The 19,257-nt window shown below is 43.4% G+C and overlaps 1 protein-coding gene across 3 annotated transcripts; it reads left to right on the top strand.

Moving 5' to 3' along the window:
• The first annotated feature begins 104 nt into the window (after positions 1–104).
• LOC144720685 (putative lysosomal acid lipase/cholesteryl ester hydrolase) lies at positions 105–16,382 on the top strand. 3 transcript variants are annotated; one of them, XM_078597640.1, is made up of 10 exons: positions 105–158; positions 2,919–3,045; positions 5,099–5,213; positions 5,983–6,181; positions 6,667–6,776; positions 7,271–7,407; positions 7,810–7,956; positions 9,855–9,926; positions 10,915–10,986; positions 13,381–16,382. In XM_078597640.1, exons 2-10 carry the CDS (start codon positions 2,923–2,925, stop codon positions 13,618–13,620), a joined length of 1,215 nt encoding a protein of 404 aa, XP_078453766.1. In that variant the 5' UTR covers positions 105–158; positions 2,919–2,922; the 3' UTR covers positions 13,621–16,382. The 3 variants fall into 3 exon arrangements, with proteins under 3 accessions (XP_078453766.1, XP_078453767.1, XP_078453769.1); XM_078597641.1 differs by having other exon boundaries at positions 107–180; XM_078597643.1 differs by having other exon boundaries at positions 140–201.
• Positions 16,383–19,257: the final 2,875 nt, after the last annotated feature.

The raw sequence follows: 19,257 nt of genomic DNA, 5'->3' as shown, positions 1-19,257 counted from the left end.
CTCCGCGCCTTCGTTCACTCACCACGGGCGTCTTCCCCACGCAACATGGCCGCGTCGGGGCGGGGGAGGGCCCGCGGTGCCCCCCCCCCCGCGAGAGTCACGTGGGTACGCGGAAGCGGCACGGACTGCGGGAACGCGCGGAGACGGAAGGCGACGAGGTGAGATCCTGAGAGGGACGAGGTGAGAGAGATTACAGACGAGGTGAGAGGGGTTAGTGACGAGGTTAGAGGGGTTACAGACGAAGTGAGAGAGATTAAAGACGTGATGAGAGAGGTTAGTGACGAGGTGAGGGGTTAAAGACGAGGTGAGAGCCTGAGAGGGACGAAGTGAGAGAGTACTCTTTGGTTTTTTCGGTAAAGTCACGTAGGTTAAAAAAACTTAATAAATTAAATCACGACGTTTCGGAGGCAACACAAGCTTCAGTCTTCAGGTGAAACCGTCACAGCAAAACTGCTGTATCAAGCTTCAAATCTAGACGAAGTGAGAGGGGTTAAAGACGAGGTGAGAGGGGTTAAAGACGAGGTGAGAGAGGTTAGTGACGAGGTGAGAGGTGTAATGTGAGGGATGGGGCGACGAGATGATTGACGGATCGGGTAGACAAAGTAAGAGGTGTGTGATGATGAGTGATGAGGTGAAATGTAATTCTCATCAGGCCCCATGGTGTAGAGTGCAGTCTCCGACTCGTGTTATCCACTCTATCTCTGGCTTTGAAGGGAAATTGCCCGAAACGTCGCCTGTTTTATATATTTTTGTTTATAAAGTCCGCAGTGTTTTGACGAATGTGTTCAATTTATGTTGTTTGTGGTTGTAACGCAGCAGCGCATCACTAAATAATGTGAGAAAATAAGTTGATTGATCTCAATGGCAGGGTTTTGTGCAGTTTTATATTTGTGCCAGGATTTATGGTGGGGGTTAGGGATGAGTTATGGGGGTGAAGAGTCATGAGGGTGACATAATCAACGATTTTTGGGTTTAGATCGCGTTATTTATAAATGTGTCGTAACCCTCCACCACCCGACACGGCCAATCAGTAAAAAAAGTGTCACGTTGACAAAAGACAAATAGTTCACTGCTTTAGCCCACCGGTGTGTTGAAGCGTGAAACCACAACATTTACAATTTGAGTACGACGTTTCGCTGGTAATTGCATCCAGCATCATCGGGCAATTCGCCAGAATGCCCGATGATGCTGGATGCAATTACCAGCGAAACGTCGTACTCAAATTGTAAATGTTGTGGTTTCACGCTTCAACACACCGGTGGGCTAAAGCAGTGAACTATTTGTCTTTTGTCAACGTGACACTTTTTTTACTGATTGGCCGTGTCGGGTGGTGGAGGGTTACGACACATTTATAAATAACGCGATCTAAACCCAAAAATCGTTGATTATGAACAATATTGGTCGCGAAAGCCTACGTGTTAAACTCATGAGGGTGAGTTATGCGGGTCAAGGGTGAGGAGTAATTTACGTGTCTTCTCGGCCAAAGTTATGCCCTCCACTCTCTATGCTTGCGAAACGTGGAGCCTTCTAAAGGAACATTTGCGCCGGCTTGAAACATTTAGGCTAGCCTGCGTACGATCCATCCTGGGTTTAACCAGACTGGATTGTGTAAGCAGTGCATAGGAGCGCCGTGGTTGCGAGATGTTAACTTTCTCACTTGGTATGCAGGAGGTCGTTTGTTCGATTCAGACCCTCACGCCTCTATATTTGGAGTTTGCGTGTTCTTTCTCCCCGTGGTTGTGTGGATTTTTCTTCGGGTCCGGTTTTTCCCTCCACATTTAGAAACATGCGTGTAGAGTATTTGGTTTCTATGAATACCCACATGATAAGCCACTTATTTGAGCTAACCCATGGCACCTAGGTCTGTTCCATGACCTCCTGCCATCGGGCCTACCACTCTTTACGTGGCCTCGAAGTGCACCTAGCATGGCACAAGTGCCGTGGTGACATCACTGCCACTTAGTAGTGAACTGTGGTTGTTGTTATGGGAGTGAGGTATGGGGGTGAGGAGTGAATTACGGGGGTGAGGTGTGCGGGGGGGAGGTAAATTGTGGGTGTGAGGGGTGAGTTAGGGGGGTGAGGAGTGGCATGAGGGTAGGCATGAGATTGTGTGATCCTATAGAGGTTCACCTGAACACTCCGCTCTATCCAGCTCCTACAGAGTAGGTCGGTCGGGAGCCTTGTAACTGGTGTTTCATAACGGGTATGTCATCACCATCGCCGTGCCAGATCAGGCGACCCGCCTTGACCTTGCATAATTCATTTTGCACTGTTGTGAAAGAGCTTTGCTGAAAAATAAATAATCAATCTCCTTTTCTGTCATCCTTTTTCACACAAATAGTAGCTATTAAACTAAAATTATTTTATTTTACCACTTGAGGCCTGGCCACAAATATGATAGCTAAAGGAAGTGGCTTATGTGACAATTTATAGCAGTCAAATACTACTCTAAACGCATGCTTCTTAACGTGGAGGGAAAAACCAGAGAACCCGGAGAAAAATCCTCATGACCACAGGGAGAACATGCAAACTCCAAATATACAGGTGTCAGGGTTGTTATCGAACCTACGACCTGGGAGTGCATCATTTCAGCAGCATTTCTTTAAATTAAGCAAAACGCTTGTTTTTTTTACGTGGAAATACACATTTGTGAAGGAGGCGGATTGCAAATAAATTACGTCGTTTAAGAGGAGGCTATGGCTCACTCCGTGCAGGCAAAATCCAGGAAGTTGGAAAATGTACAGGATTGTATTGACAAACGTTTGCATTACTTTGTCAAATTTGCTCACAACCTCATCAAATGCATGCGATGAGTCCAAGGTTTAGTGCTACCACTTGAAATCGTTTTAATTGTCTGTTTCGGATTGTCCCGCAGTGTTGTGCATGTTGTGGATTTAATTATGCTTTGTCTTGATCAGGAACATGGCGCTGATTGTGGCACTGCGTGTCACGTTGTTGCTGTTTGGCGTGGGCTTTGTGTCTGGTCGTATGCTGCCTGATCAGTACAACGGCCTACGCAGCGACCCAGAAATTTACATGAACATTGTAAGTGCAGGACATCGTTGTGCGTCACGTTTGTTTATAACCTAAGGTGCTCATGCCAATTGCGCTTCTGTTGTCGACGATCTTAACTATTGTGTAGAAACAATTATTGCATTTATGTTTTACGGCAGACTAGGAATTGGTGCACGAGTTGAATTTTAGATGCAGTCATTGCTGAATGCAGGGTAGGTGAAGCAAAATGTGCTGGTCAGTAACACTTTACATGCATAAATAACAAATGTCAGAATAATGAACGGCTATATCAAGTGCATGTCTTGTGGCCCACCTCTGAGGCGACAGAGTTTCACTGCACTCAATACAGATGGACTGACACTTTAATTATAACCGGACAGGATACAATTCGTGTTAACAAAATCATCTTGTGAAAACAGCACAATATCCACATCCTAGCATATGTGTGCACGACAACGTTATCTACAACTGGTCCTACAGAACCACAATTTAAAAAAACGTTAACCTAATTCTGTCTGCCTCACACCCTGTTGTTACTCTTCCACACTCCCCCACATCCTTCTCTCTCAACCTCTCCCTAACACTCTCAATTATACTGTGTCTTCCCGTGCAATCTTTCTGCCTCCCTCCTCTGTCCATCTCCCACCCTGCTCCCACATTCCACTCTCAAATGCCTGTCTCTCCCAATTGAATCCACATTCCCAATGTGGTCTACTGCATCCTCCCCATTTGCACCATTCCCATCCCCTTAATTTCAGATTCCTCAAGGCCCTCCCCTATTTGCTCTGCTGCCCCGTATCGTCAATTGGAGGTCACAATAACACAACGCCCGATAGCTAACCTTGCACTTACGCCCCTGTGTTTTAAACACAGTTTTGAAAACAAATATTTTACGCAGATCTTTTTTTATGAAACAAACTACACATTGTGACTCCCTTCGTAGTTGTGTGTGTTTTCACATCTTGCAATGATTTCCTCATTGAGCTGTGAAATCGGGAAGTGGTTTATTGTGGTCTTGCCAAAGAAGCCTGAGCTTGTTGCAAATATAAAATGAATAGGAAGTCATGGGTGACTGGACTGGGATAAACAACTTGATACTCTAGGAAAACCTGGTTTGTCATCTGCAAAGAAAGATAGATCTAGATTGTAGTGTTGTGTTAAAATGCTTTCGGTTATGCAGATGTGTTTGCCTGTATGCTTACCGATGCATGTATAGCCTGTCGAATAATAGACATTGCAACTATTGACTAAATAAGCAGACAATACGCCTCTTTTCCATCTGTCATTCCACATAACAAATATATTTTTACACATCCCATAAGTCAAAAAGCCTGCCAGTACGCTCACTCAGTTTAATAAGCATTGCTACAGTCTACATCATAGACTGCCAGTACACTCACCCAGCTTAATAACCATTGCTACAGTCTACATCATAGACTGCCAGTACACTCACCCAGCTTAATAACCATTGCTACAGTCTACATCATAGACTGCCAGTACACTCACCCAGCTTAATAACCATTGCTACAGTCTACATCATAGACTGCCAGTACACTCACCAAACTTAATAACCAGGCTACAGTCTACATTATAGACTGCCAGTACACTCATTCCGATTAAGAACCAGGCTACAGTCTGCATTAGTGTTTTTTTATTTTATAATTTTTATCAACTTGATTTTTGATTATTATTGTTCTATCTACGTGACTTTACCGAAAGAACCAAAGAATATCAGCAGCAATGGTTCAAAACAAGCAACCTCTTGACTGGTTTTGACATTGATTGTCTCATCAGCAATCAGGTTTGATAAACGAATGATGGTGATTTGTATATGTATGTTGAACTTCCTTCGCACTGTACATAGCCAACCGTGCTAATCGGGGGTGCCTAGCTTGTGGGAGTGCAAAGGGCACTTGGATGCTACTATTGTGGAACCTTTACACATGTGCATAGTGATTGCATAAGGTATTACCTTTCAAAACATGCAGTACATTCGTTTTGCAGGCTTTAATGAAGGTTACTGTTTGTATGGGGAAAAAAGTAATATTCTGATGAACATGTGTATGTTTCTGTGTCCCTTCAGAGCGAACTTATTTCTAGTAAGGGATATCCGAATGTGGAGTACGAGGTGGAAACTGCAGATGGGTTTATCCTGAGTGTGAACAGAATCCCACGTGGACTGAAGGACAAAACGGCAGGTATGTATGATAAAAAGATGACCCAAAATAACTGTGTAATCCAGAGTGGTCCTTGTCACACCACCCGCTCGTGCACCGTGCTGACCTTCATCGGTGCTCCTGAGCAGGGCACAAAAGGCAATATGGTGAAGATTTGTGATTATTTAAAAAAATATATAAGTTTATTTTGCATAGCCAGGTTGAAAACTCAAGAGACCAGGATTAGAGTTTCATTTGCAAAAGTTACCTGGGTCACAAATATGAGAAAGCAAGAACATGAAAACATGTACAACAACGAATCAAATAGAAATTGGAGCATAACCAAGCCTGTTACAGAAGAAATTAAAAGCAGTGTGAACATAACATACATTTTTAAGAACATTTCAAGTCCAGTAACCAAACTTGGCTCGGACAGTAAAACTCATTTAGAGGAATTTCGATTTAAAGCTTTCGTGACTGCAGGGATTCATCTTCTTGGTTCTTTCGGTAAAGTCACGTAGAAGGGAAGTAATAAAATAATAAAAATAAAACATGACAGACCTGTTCTTCACCTGAGGACGACTGCTTGCGTTGTGGCCGAAACGTCGTGAGAATTATTTTATTATGTTTTATTTTTATTATTTTATTACTTCCCTTCTACGTGACTTTACCGAAAGAACCAAGAAGATAATTTAGAGGAACGTAACAAAGAGTATGTATTGGGGTGATTATTGCATCCGTGTGTAAACGGAAGATGAGGATGCGTGTTTGTGGACCGAGTTAGTGGTGTCTTGCCGCTGTGTGGGTACAGCAGTGCGTCCCGCCGTGCTGCTGCAGCACGGGCTGCTGGCTGGCGGAAGCAACTGGGTGTCCAACTTCCCCCACGACAGTCTGGGCTTCATCCTGGCCGATGCCGGCTACGACGTGTGGATCGGAAACAGCCGCGGAAACACCTGGTCGCACCACCACCGTACCCTGACGCCTGATCAGGAGGAGTTCTGGGCGTGGAGGTAAATTGGAAATGTGGGGGTGTGTGTGTCTGTGTGTGGAAATTAGCACATTGTCACGTAGAGGCAGTGTCCTGAACCTTGATCGTGTCAATTAAGAAGGTGGAATGTGGCTGATGGGATGTCTCAAAAATACTTAATTTTTTTTATTTAGAGGGACAGCTATGTGAAGTATGGCAAATTGTCTGCTTCTTTATTCTGTTTCGTATATACTCCACAATTATCATTTTGTGTTACGTATTGTATAGTTCTACGTCGAAGTAACACTGAATGTTGAAACTGCCCCAGAGTTTCTTTGTGTTGAACCAATGCAGCTACAATTATGCATTTCTACTCAAATTTCTATGATCCACCAACCCAGTTAATGCTGTTCATGTTCTTTTGATGCTGTGTGACACACAACTTGAGTGGTTGTGTGGAAGAGTTTAAGCAATTTGTGTTTCTCGAGCCATCGCTGTATATTTGCTTCGTCCATTCTGTCCAACCAGCTACGATGAAATGGCCTCTTTGGATCTCCCTGCCGTGGTGGACTTCATCCTCAACGAGACCAAACAAGAGCGGTTGATCTACGTGGGGCACTCCCAGGGAACTACCATTGGTGAGTCCCTATTGTGGGTGACCCAGGTCACTCTTGCAAATGAGACTCATCCTGATCCCTTGGATTCTCACACCTGGCGGATAAAACAAAAACAATTTGAAACTTGACCAGTTGTTGGATGTTGTAACTTTATGAGCTGTAGTCGGTCTTCTCTTGCTGGTGAGGAAGTGGGGTACGTGGTGTCTCTCATTCATGAAAGCATCCTGTAATAATAGAAATAGGCAGAAGTTGTGTGGTGTAGTGGTGTAATGCTATGGTGTAGTAGTGTAGTGGTATGGTGTGGTGCAGTGGTGTATAGTGGTGCGTTGCCATCTGCTGGTCATCTTGCAGGTCCGCACCTGCAATGCCTGGCAAGCACTGGTGGCCGCCCATCCAAATACTAACCGGGCTCTAAGATGTGGCGAGATTAAGCACACTCAGGGTGCTTTGGTCGTACTTATCTGTGTACTTGTTAAAGAGTGAGAGATTCACATTCAGCTTGTGTGCCTTTGCAGCCCTGGCTGCTTTCTCTTCCAACCCTAAACTGGCGAAGAAGATCAAGCTCTTCATAGGGCTTGCGGCTGTGGTTAGCGTGCACCACTCCACAAGCCCCATGGCTAAACTGGCTGACGTTCCAGATTGGCTCATCGAGGTAAATGTGCAATGTTTAGAGTTTCATCCGTTGGGGAGGTGACATGATCCAGTGGTAGATGGTTTGCAGTTAGAAGCTGCCCTGGTGTAACAACCAAAACAACACGATCCGCCGCCTGCTTCACAGTGGCCAGTAAAGATCCCCTGACGTTATTCACAAGGGTAGGCCATTATGTGCCTGTGTCATCCACATTTTCCATATTTCACAGCATTTACCTGCAAATTATCCAATTGGAATCTACATAGCAATCATAGAGCCTCCCTCCTGGGAACGCTTTGGCAGGATACTCCTGAAAAAGTTATTACACTCAGGGTTTCCTGGGTAATCAAGCGTAGTAGTAGTAATAATAATAGTAGTTCTCGTGAAAGTGTAATATTTCAATTCAAGTATTTTTTTTTTTAGGTGATTTTTGGAAAAAAGGACTTCCTGCCTCAAAGTGACATTCTCAAATGGCTGTCGGCAGAAATTTGTGACAAGGCAATCATCGAAGACTTGTGTGAAAATGTTTTCTTCGTCATTTGTGGCTTCAACGAGAAGAACATGAACGTGGTGAGTGGAGTAATTGTGGGTGCTGGGTGCCATTTAACTTGTGAAACTTTAAGCTTTACAAAAAATGTTTAAACATTATTAAATCAATAATTACGAAGCAACACATCGGTTCTGTACATGTGTAGTGTTGTACTCGTCGTTGAGCTGCGTTGATGCTCCCTGAGCATAAAAAAAACAACAACGTGAAAAGGGAGACTGACGTCAAGAGACAAACGGAGTAAAGGAGAGGCAAAATGGAGAGAAAAAGGAAGGGCTATAGCAGAGGTCGCAACCGGGTACCCGATACCCGGCCGGGTACGGGTAGCCGTTTGCGACCCTGGTGCGGCCGGGTACGGGTAGGCCGTGAGTCACTGGTGAGTAGCCGTTTGTCACTCATTTCGGGTAGGGTACGGGTAGGGAGCGACCCTGGTGCGGCCGGGTACGGGTAAGAAATCAAAACCCGTTTGCGACCTCTGGGCTATAGAGAGAAGGACTACACTGCGTGCGTGTGCCCTACACGCCAATTGCTCTAGGTGGCGCTGGAGGGTGCACATTTTTTTTACAAAGTCTTAAACATGAGGCGAAACCAAAGCGTAAAACTTTGCTAACTCTAAAATGTTTAAACTCTTAAACACTTTAAACAACTAATAGAAGTAGCGAGATGGTTGTGACTTTGTGTAGGTCATTGCGCGGCGATCTGAGAACATTAATATGCTGCGTCATGTGTATGAGCGGAATTAGGGTGCCCCAAATAATCACTCTGAAATTGGTCAATGGCTGTTAAAAATGCATATTCAGTAGAATAAAAAAAAGGAAAATGTGCAAATACAGATCGTGGTTTTAGACTTGCGCTCTGTGGTCCACCATAGGCACATGACCACAGCCTATGCTTGGAAAGGAGAAGTAAATTTCGTGAGACTGGCTGTGACAACAACAACCGCCACTAAGAGACAGATACAGAAAGACGAGACAGAGAGACAAGACGGCAATGACGGAGAGATAAGACGGAGAGAAAAAAAGACGGACATGACTGGGAGACAGACTCGTATAGACTGAGACACAAACATACACAGAACCAATTACGGAGAGTCAGAGACAAAGCAAAAGCTACAGAGACACACAGACAGAGGGAGCCAAAATAAGCCAAACAAAAAGGAGAATTTGTGAATTAGTCCTTCCCTATGTCGAGCTTTTTACAATGTTACAAATTTGTTAGACTACGTTTAAGCACAGTTGCGGAGCACATCCCAATAGGCCAACATGTCAAACGGCCAGCAACAAATAACACAATCAAAGTTTTGATAGATAAGAGTGAACACATTGAATTGAGCAAGGTCATGAGAACTTGGCTAATGAGAGAATGGAAGGGAATCCAAAGCCAGGCTTGGAGAAGAATCTGTTCAGAGAAAGAAATGTCACCTGAGACATGAAGTTTGGGAGCTGGAGATGAGGTTGATTTCCTGTGTGTGGGAATGAGAAGATTCACTTTGCCCCGAACCCAGCGACTCGAGTTCGATTCCCGTTCACAGCTCACATTGGTGATGAATATCTGAACCGGTCCTGAATCTCCTCTATGTCGACTCAGCTTAATGTTAGTACCTAGTTCGGTGTGTAAGCATCAGCACTGGGAAGACAAAGGCAGCTGGACGTTGAGCTGGCCACCCACCCCCTCATGTGCCATTCCGGCATTGTTAGGCGCTCGCTATCAGTACTTGCCCAAAAGCCTGAGTAGCCTACACGGGGGGTGCTTGGATGTCAGTCATCCTTGTGTGAGGAGAGGTTAGATCGTCGTTGGAAACTGAGGATTTCTAAGATGTTTTTTGAGTTTCACATAAAGTAACACATTTCATTGCAAGAGTATACAAATTTTGTCCAATATTTTTTATAATAATGCTGCTGTTTGTGGATATTTTTCACAGAGTCGAGTGCCAGTCTATACCTCTCACTGCCCCGCTGGAACCTCGATTCAGAACATGCTTCACTGGCGACAGGTTGGTATTTGGATTTTTGTTTTTTGTTTGTTGCGGTTGCACCCGATTCAAGAGCCGAACGGCTCACAGGGCTATACCAAATAAATGAAAAACTGAAAACTGGTCTGTGTAGTAGAACTGATTTCTGTTTTCAATGTAGCTCTGCACTCAGTGGTGGAAACGTCTTAGAACTACAGTCCATGTTCTCTGACACAACCATCACACACTCTCATTCTCACACTTTCATTTCCTCTGAGGAAACATCAGAGTATAGGTATAGGAATCGTTCTGAAGATAGACACAGGTTTTGTGTTGTGGGAAGCGCTGGTATGGCCTACAGTAGTATACCAGCCTATCTCCACCATTAGACATAGCGACGTGTGTTACCTGAGTAGGCTTCACTTTCATGGGCAGGAATGCAGTGTTTCTATGTGTATATAATTACGGCTTCCTCATAAAATACCACCTTGTAAAATCTGGCAGCATTTAATTTTGCCTCATTATAAGCACTTTACAGCATAATTGCTGAAATAATTCAAAAAAAAAATGTGTTGAACAGATACTGTATGTATGTTGAAATTATTTTGCACCGTATGTAACTAAATCTTGACTTAAAGCTTTCGTGACTGCAGGAATTCATATTCTTTGGGTCTTTCGGTAAAGTCACGTAGAACAAAACTAATTTTTACAAAGACCCAAAGAATACGTATGTAACTAATCGTGCTAATCGGAGGTGGAGATGGACGTTGTCTGCTTATTTACTTCGTTAAAGCTCTGCAATATTAAGCTCCAGAATACGTTATCTGTAGTTACTTTTTTTATACAAAAAGTTTTTCCTCCATTGCTGTTTTTTTTTCTTACATTTTTATTTGAATATTGCTTTGGGGGTATTATGGGTGAGGATGGGCAGGTAGTGCACCTGTGTTCACAAAGAGACATTGTGTGTGCACTTGACCCATGCTGTGGATTTTAGTGAAAACTTTGTCTGAAATGTTTTGCATTTCTCCAGGCTGCAAAGTCGGGGCGCTTTCAGGCCTACGACTATGGGAGCTTGTGGCTGAACATGAAGCATTACAATCAGGTGCTGCCTTTTCAATCTTCCTCGTTAAGTTCTTAGATCATATCTCGTAGTTCGTTTCCATTGGGTGTTATAGTTACTATGCCACTACTAAATCTGATGTGATATCTCTCTCTCTCTATGTTTGTCTTCATATCTTCCATGCATTTTAAGAAAACATTTTACAATGTCGCTGTAAATAGCCATAGAGCCTTGTCTTTTTTTCGTACAAAACTCACTGAAGCTGTTCCGTTCTTGCGCTTGGCTTTTATGATTTATTTTGTTGTAATTAAGGTCTTGTTTATTAAGACCTTGGATTTGAGAGGGGGAAATATTCCGTCCCCCTCATGGGAGTTCACATTTTCACTTCGATGATTCGACATTTGCAGTCAAGGCCGACTATACACATCCCACCCACGTGTTCTATGTGGGAGTGGAGAGTGACAGCGGGTGATGCTACCACCATCGCCTCCGCCCAAGTGACTTCATTCCCAGTGTTTGTACACTTGGACAGAACCAATCTCGACTGAGTCTCCTGGCTCTTGAATCCCATATGGGTGCTTGGCCTCTGCAATAATGGAAGGATTGGCGAAAGGCCACTTAGAACTCCCACTGAATACTGACGATTTGCAAGTGCATTCAGTCAATCTGACCCCATTTATTTATGGTGATCCAAGGTTTGATGCAAAATAATTAACATAATGGGGATTATAAGTAACAAAATACATAAAGATACAATATGCCTCCTTCCAAAATCTGTTTGCACACCATAAATAAGATATATATTTTTTAACATTTCCATCAGTCATACGGCCTGGGAGTGCATAGTTTCAGCAACAATGGTTCAATACAAGCAAACCACTGGACCAGATTCAACATCCAGTGTTTTATCAGTAGTCAGGCTTGCTTCAACCAATTCCACCAAATTGCCAGATGCCCATAGGCAAGGACCTTCTCTGTGAGACATTCTGGGTGGTGGTGGCACATGCCTGTAATCCAGCACTGTGGAGGTAGAGAGTATTGGTAAATCACACAAATGTTGTGAGACTCCCTGTAGATGTAGAGTAGGGGCTGTAGCCTGGCTCACAAGAAGAATGCAGTACAGCAAAATGGTGGACTCCACTTGTCCCATCTTTATGGTATAGAGTGTCTCCCTTTCCCACGTGTGGGTTTTCTGCGAGTCCTCCGGTTTCTTCCCACATGTTAACACTCATCATTTGGCTGATAGCACCTTAATATATAGTGGACCACAGAGCTTTGGCAATTGTTGGTGCCAGCTCACCTCGTGGCTGTCTTCCCTCTTGTCTGTGGTTCCCTCTTGTCTGTGGTTCCTTGTGCCTCTGTGTCATTCATTCTCTTCGAGAGCGAGTGATACTCTGCGTGTTACAAGTTGAAATTATTATGTGTCTGGGACACTGTCGAAACCAGTTGAGAGGTTTGGTTGTTTTAAACCCGTGCTGCTGAAATGATGCGCTCTCAAAAGGCTGTGTGGCTGATGCAATAATTGACAGTAATGCTTACCCTACGATTGGAGGCAGAAGAATAAACAACTTAAGATATGCTGATTATACCACACGACTAGCAAATCGCCAAGCTGAAATGATGATCCTGTTGGTAAATGTTAAATAAGCTAGTGAGAAGGCTGGACTCTGCTTCAATCTCCAAAAGACGAAGGTGATGGCGACAGAACAACTAAACTCATTTAGTCTGGAAAATGAACCAATCGAAGTTGTGAAGGACTTTGTATTCTTGGGCTCCTTGATTGCTGAATACGGGGAGTGTAGCCACGAGATCAGAATACGGATAGTTCTCAGTAGAACAGCCATGTCACAGCTCAATAGTATATGGAGAAACAATTGCATTACCTAAACACCAAGAAGAGGTTTGTCAAAGCTCTGGTATTCCCTGTTGCCCTATATGGATGCGAGTCATGGACGCCTAGATTGAATGAGTGAAAGAGGATCAGCGCATTTGAGATGTGGTGCTGGAGAAGAATGCAATGTATACCATGGACAGCCATAATATCAAACATGTCCATCCTGAGAGTAATCGATCCCACTCTTCCACTCAAGGCCTTATTCATGAAGCAGAAATGTTCATTCTTTGGACAAGTTATGAGGACCTCTGGACTAGAATAATTGGTCTTGCTTGAGAATGGAGAAGGTTGCAGGGGCAGAGGTCGACCTCCGTGGAGGTGGATGGACGACATCAAGAACACCACTGGCCTTACACTAACCCAGCTACGAGAGGCCGCGAGAGACAGGGGTGGATGGCAGAGTCTGGTCATGGATGTCACTCGAGGTCGTACTCGACGTGACGGTACAAGGTGACAAGGTGAAGGTGGCTTACCCTAAAGTAGTTGTCAGGGGTGACTGAGCCCCCTACTAACCTCCCCCACCCCGTGTTGATGTTTGCCAGGCAACACCTCCTGCGTACAACATTAGCGCCATGACGGTGCCTACGGCCCTGTGGTCGGGCGGACAAGACTGGCTGGCCGATCCTACCGACACCGCCGCTCTCCTCGCCGAGATCCCCAACTTGGTGCAGCACAAGGTCCTGAAGGACTGGGAGCACCTGGACTTCATCTGGGGCATGGATGCCCCGAAGCGCCTCTTCCCCGACATGCTTAAGCTAATGAAGAAGTATAAGTACACATGAGAAACCAACCCAGTGAAATGCAAGGGGTGAGTTGAGTACGATATTAATTCGACAATTGCTAGTAGCCGGCTGTGCATGTTAAATTTGCCTTTTATACATATATTTTCAAGGAATAGGTTTCTAGAGCCCAATAGCATGAGCAGCCTGGGTGGTTTGACTTAACAATTTGGGACATTTTATCCGTGGAGGATCTCACCATTACTCACACTGTTTTAAAATTAGATTTTAGTCGCAAATAGATACCGAAATAAAATTACTCACTGTGAATTACATGTGAATAATTACACAATTGGTACCTTAAAGTTTTCATGAAGAAAACATAATTTTTAACTCCACGAGTATAGCTGTTAAATTGCATAAATGTAACTTGTGGTTTGCCAGCTTAATCACCTTCAAAGGCATCGCCATTGTCACCTTAGTGATTAGCACTGTTTACTTCGCCCATTGCCACCATCATAATCACTCCTCGCACCCCGCCACTATCGTCACCCATATTACAATCGCTGCTGTCATTAACACCACCATCAACATCATCAGCCTCATCAACACCATCATCACTACCACCACAACAACCAAACACATTACTGCAGAGTACTACCATTGTTCACAACATCCTCAACCTGAAAATGTCATTACCATCCTTACCCACAGCCATCATCACGCTCATCATGAATGCAGCACCACTGGTATCATCAGCATTATCGCCATTTGCTGCTGTTTCTACTGATTTGGCTAAATAGATTATTCTAATATTGAAATCAGGCCCACATCACATAATTAGCAACCAAGTCTTCATAATTAGTCTGATTAATGAGAAACTGTGCATCCTTATATTCAAAAGTATTATGTGTAACCTATTGAGAGCTCAAGAGAGCAGGAGAGTGTTAATTGCAAGAGTGATTTGGGTCACGAAAATTAAAAATAAATATATATCTAAGCAAAGCAATGAAGCAAATACAGATCAGAGCAAAAACAATCATGTTGCAAAAGGAATCGAAAAACAGAACACTCACATTATGCTGTGTAAAATAAAAAATATATATTTCCAGTAACAAAAGTTGGCTTTGACAAATTACTTTTATACAAAACCATTCACAGTAACGGTATAAAACGTTTCGGTAAAATTAAGTGGCAGAAACATAAATATAGATTTCAGGTGATTTTTGCCCTCGTATGTAAACAGACGAGGATATGTATTAAATATATCCATGATTGTCTCAGCATAACAACTTTAATGCCTTCCTTAGTGTGGCTTAAATTATCCGTGATATTTTACTGGAACAAAGTGGAACATGCAAAATTATTATAGAAATACGTAAACCAGACGTTCACTCATCCGGTTTTCCCACCGTTGACCTGGGCTTTTGGAGGCACAAAATATCGGTTAAAAGAATTGCCAATGACTTAAATCAAGGCATTAAATACAGGGGACCTCCAATGCAGTTTGTGCCGGCAATGATCCCAATAATTATGTAATTACGGGTATATAATAAAGTAGAAAAATGGTGCTTTTTATTCTTCCTTTTTAAATCTGCGATCCAGCTTTGGTGTTTGTTGCTGATTGATTATACTTTATTCATCTCATATTTTACTTTAAAAAAATTCTTTATTTTACCAGGTAAGGTCCACTGAGCTATATAGTTATTTTTAAGAAGTTCCCTGGCCACAAATTATAGCTCAACGAAGTGGTTTACCCATATGGAAATTTATTGCAGCCAAATACTCGAAACGCATGTTTCTAAATGTGAAAAATCCACGCGACCACGGGGAGAACATACAAACTCCTAATATACAGGCGTCAGATTCGGAATGGAACCTGACGCTTGGAAATCCAGTCATAGGTGACATGGCTGTTTTCTTGTAAACTATGACTGGAAGAGCTTAACTTGCACAGACTGTGTACATGGATACCGTCGTGCAGCGTTTCGTATACTATGCCACAGACCTGGTCACCTAAGTTTGATCCCTCATCTTGGGCCTCCGCTAGCTCATTCTTAAATGAGGATCTGTGAATTTTCATGATAAGTATTGGGGAGATGGAGGCAGCTGAGTATAATGATGGCCACTCCACCCCCTCGCGTGCCACACCAGATTTAATATATGTTCGCTAAAATACTTGCCTCAGCAGCGCGTGTGGCTCTGCGGGGCCTGTGTGTTTGTGTGTTCGCACGCACCACCTGGAACATATTGTCCACGTGACCTTTTTTGTGTAGCAATGCAAGAGGAAATGTCTGGTTTTGACATGCTGTAGTGATGTACACATCTCCTTGCTCACACAACAATAAATACGATTTTACGTAGTTTTTTTGTTTATCCTAATGTAATTGCTTCGAATTTGAGAGGCAAAGAACTGGGAAAAACGTGACGGGGTGGCACAGTGAATTCAGTGATTGAAATGTACATGCAGAAGTGCTGATATGAAACCCGTGCATCCTGCAGCACATGTTCACTTGCACGGATATGGCCAGATGTGTGAGATAGTGTTTGCTTTGTCTGAATATTGATTAAAATTACTCGAGGGTGAATTGTATTGCACTTGTGTTGAATATTGTTTTCAATTGTTTAATATTTCACAGTATTATTTTATCCATTATCACTCAATTTACCAACAACCAACAAATCCATGTTTCTTAATAGAACCACTGAAAGCAGGACAGGAGGTCGTGTTGAAATGTTCGAATTGCTTCAAATTATTTAAATTGTTTGTACCAATGCTATTAAACAATGGGCATGACACCTGCTCATCCACCTGCTTGGAAAAATATTTGTGTGTTTTTTTATTCCGAATGATATTCCAATTGTGCTATTATATTTATGTCAAGAAACAGACATTCCTCCGTCAAGAAACGTATTCAGCAGAGCGTCATATCGAGTCGGGTAACGATGCTTGCTGTGGTTTCATGAGCGTTGAATGACAAACCGAAACCTTATTCATCCATAGATAGAAAATGCCAAAGTATGTGATGAATAAATGCGGTACCCGTGGAAGCCGTGCCGGCCGAGTGATCTGAAATGGACTTTAGAACACTCGGCCATGTGAACTCTTCTAAGCCCAACTATGCTGTTGAAACGAATGGGCTCCAGCTTCTTGCTGTAACAGATTCCAAAAAACTCATTGCATTGTAGTATTGTTAATGAGTTCCAATCTCCGTAAAATATTAGAATTGAGGTCACATCCTATTCAGGATGTTTTGTCGTTGTGATCCGTGTAGACCAGTGGTCGTAGAGTTACCACGAACCAATTGTGCAAGATAAATTAATCAGGACATAATTTTTTGCACTATGTAGCAAGTGTCCGTTTTAATTGACAAATCTGACTTCCAAATTTGTTGTAGATCATCAGCCATGATGTATCCACTGCTGGATGAAGGCCTACTCACGTCATTACCACCTCAAAGCTGTCGCGGTGCAACAATTTAACTATTGCATGAGCTGATTTCATCGCTCCATCTCCGTGATGGATGTTTTGTGCGTGTTCCCCCCTCTGTGACAATGGCCATCGTATCATCTCTGACCTGCCCAAGCCCACTTAACAGTCAACGTGTCAATCCAACATTTCTAATGCATCATATTCAGCACAAATCTGAGACGGAAGCATGGATGGCACTTTAGGAAATGAAACCAAATTTGGAGCAGAAGAGAAAAGAATGTTTTTGCTCCGGTCTTTAATAAATCACCGACTGTTTCACGGCTGACGAGACTTCAGTTGGCAGAGATGATTCCAGGCCACCAGGACTGCTGATGAGAAACTCGGTTCTGCCATCTTAAGCCGAGTGTATTTAACACAGCAGCAAGCAGGTCCGTGCCAGATGACCATAGATTTCGTGATGGTAAATATGAGTGAATGGCATCGGTTAGGTAGGTTAGATTCTCTTCTGCACTGGTGACCAGCGCAGAGCGTCTTCACAAGGAGCGAGCGAGAGGTGGGAGGCAGGTAAACGACTGGCGAGACGAGCGTTTTGGAGACGGTGGAGACATTTGCCGAGGCCATCGTTGACTTCGTGCAGCAAGGGAGTTGTAGTCGTCGAGCCGTGTGGCAATTAAGACCAAGGGTGGCACAGTCGGGTTTTTTACAATCGGGTTTAATTGTCTTTTAATATTAAACCCGATCATCTGAGATTGGGAGAAATCCGGTTTAATTGGTTCTAATTGCAGAACCGCACTTCGCCAACTTCTCAACGATCGCCTTCATCCATTCCAAGCGAAGGAACTCACTGGCGCCCACGATTGTGGAGAAGCTCGTGTTCATCAAGACCAACCTGCCCGCCACATTCTACGACTACCCCGTGCCCGACGGCCCCGAGTACGATAGCAGCACCGACGAGGAAGCAGCCTCAGCCTTGGATCAGAGTTTCGTATTCATAACACCAGGTTTTAATTCCCCGAAATCGGGTTTAATTGTATGAAAGAAAAAACCCGATGCCTGCCGCTGAAAAATCGGGTTTTTTCCACCCATTATTAAGACTGCACGCGATGGGATTTTTGACATCCTTGTCGATGCAATTGCAGGTGCGATGGAGAGCTCAGGTGTGGTACGAAGTGCATGACCGGATAAACTCGCTGATACGGATTCATTCTGCTAAAGAGTTGGCCAAGAAAAATTGTGATTTGAATTGTTGGAATTACATTTTTAAAAAAAGAGGAACACACATGCACCATAGTGCTAGCCAAGAGCGGGAATGAGAGGGGGCCCAGCGTGGAGATGGAGCGATGAATCAGCTCGCGTGCAAGATGCTCGGAGGATTTCAGTTTATTTTGTGTAACCGGGTGAGGATCGTCACGTCCCCAGACCGGCAGAAAAAGCGGCGGCTTCGAGTGGCTGTTCCATTATGTAAATTCATTCAATTCAATGTATTTTTTTTTAGGAAAAACGCACACCCACGAAAGAGGGCATCGAAATACTTTACACTATAAATTAGCCCCTACCTATAAAATCAAGACAAATAAAAAAAATATCTAAATGAGGGGACATACTCAAGGAAAAAGATCAAATAAAAAATTAACCCGTAAAAACAAAGTTTTTCACTATAAATCCTTTATATGCGTGGCATCGGTTTTATTTTATTATTCATTTCAGTTTTTCTTGAGTAAGAGTTTCATTTTTATCACGTTGGTATTTTAAATTAAATATGAAACAAATTTTCCCTAAAAAGTGGAAAATTTAGGACATTTTTTTTCACGAAAATAAATTGTCACGCACAACGAGTCTTTGTGTGCAAAATGTCAGCTCGATTGGATCACGGGAAGTGGGTTAAAAAACGACCGAAAGATTTGCACGGTCGTAAGCGCGCAAGCAAGTGAACTTAATATAAAGGATTTTAAAATGAGTCTTGCAGTTTCCTGAACTGTTGCTCGGAGACAATCTGAGGGTCAGTGGAAGAGTTCCAGATCTTAGGCGCCACACTCGAGAAGGCCTCATGGGCGCAAGGTACATTTACCAGTCGTCTGGGGGGGTCAGACAGGACTGCAGGTTAATGAGGACCAAGGCCGTTTTAAGCTTTGTAAGTGATTACAGCTAACTTAAATCGTATGTGATAGCTGACTGGTAGCCAGTGCAGATCACGGAAGATTGGTTTTAGGTGTCTATTTTTTTATGTACCCATGAATACGAGGAGACATGACAACATGAAGCACAAC

This window comes from Lampetra planeri, chromosome 9 (assembly GCF_965212315.1).
Source record: "Lampetra planeri chromosome 9, kcLamPlan1.2.h2, whole genome shotgun sequence".
NCBI lineage: Eukaryota > Metazoa > Chordata > Hyperoartia > Petromyzontiformes > Petromyzontidae > Lampetra > Lampetra planeri.
The sequence above is the reverse complement of the archived record's forward strand: the minus strand, read 5'-3'. Positions and strand labels throughout refer to the sequence as shown.

Bases quoted from the DNA above. Each gene is read 5' to 3' on its own strand.
- LOC144720685 (XM_078597640.1), top strand. From the start codon at position 2,923: ATGGCGCTGATTGTGGCACTGCGTGTCACGTTGTTGCTGTTTGGCGTG. The intron at 6,777-7,270 runs GTGAGTCCCTAT...GTGCCTTTGCAG, and splicing joins CTCCCAGGGAACTACCATTG to CCCTGGCTGCTTTCTCTTCC. The intron at 7,957-9,854 runs GTGAGTGGAGTA...TATTTTTCACAG, and splicing joins ACGAGAAGAACATGAACGTG to AGTCGAGTGCCAGTCTATAC.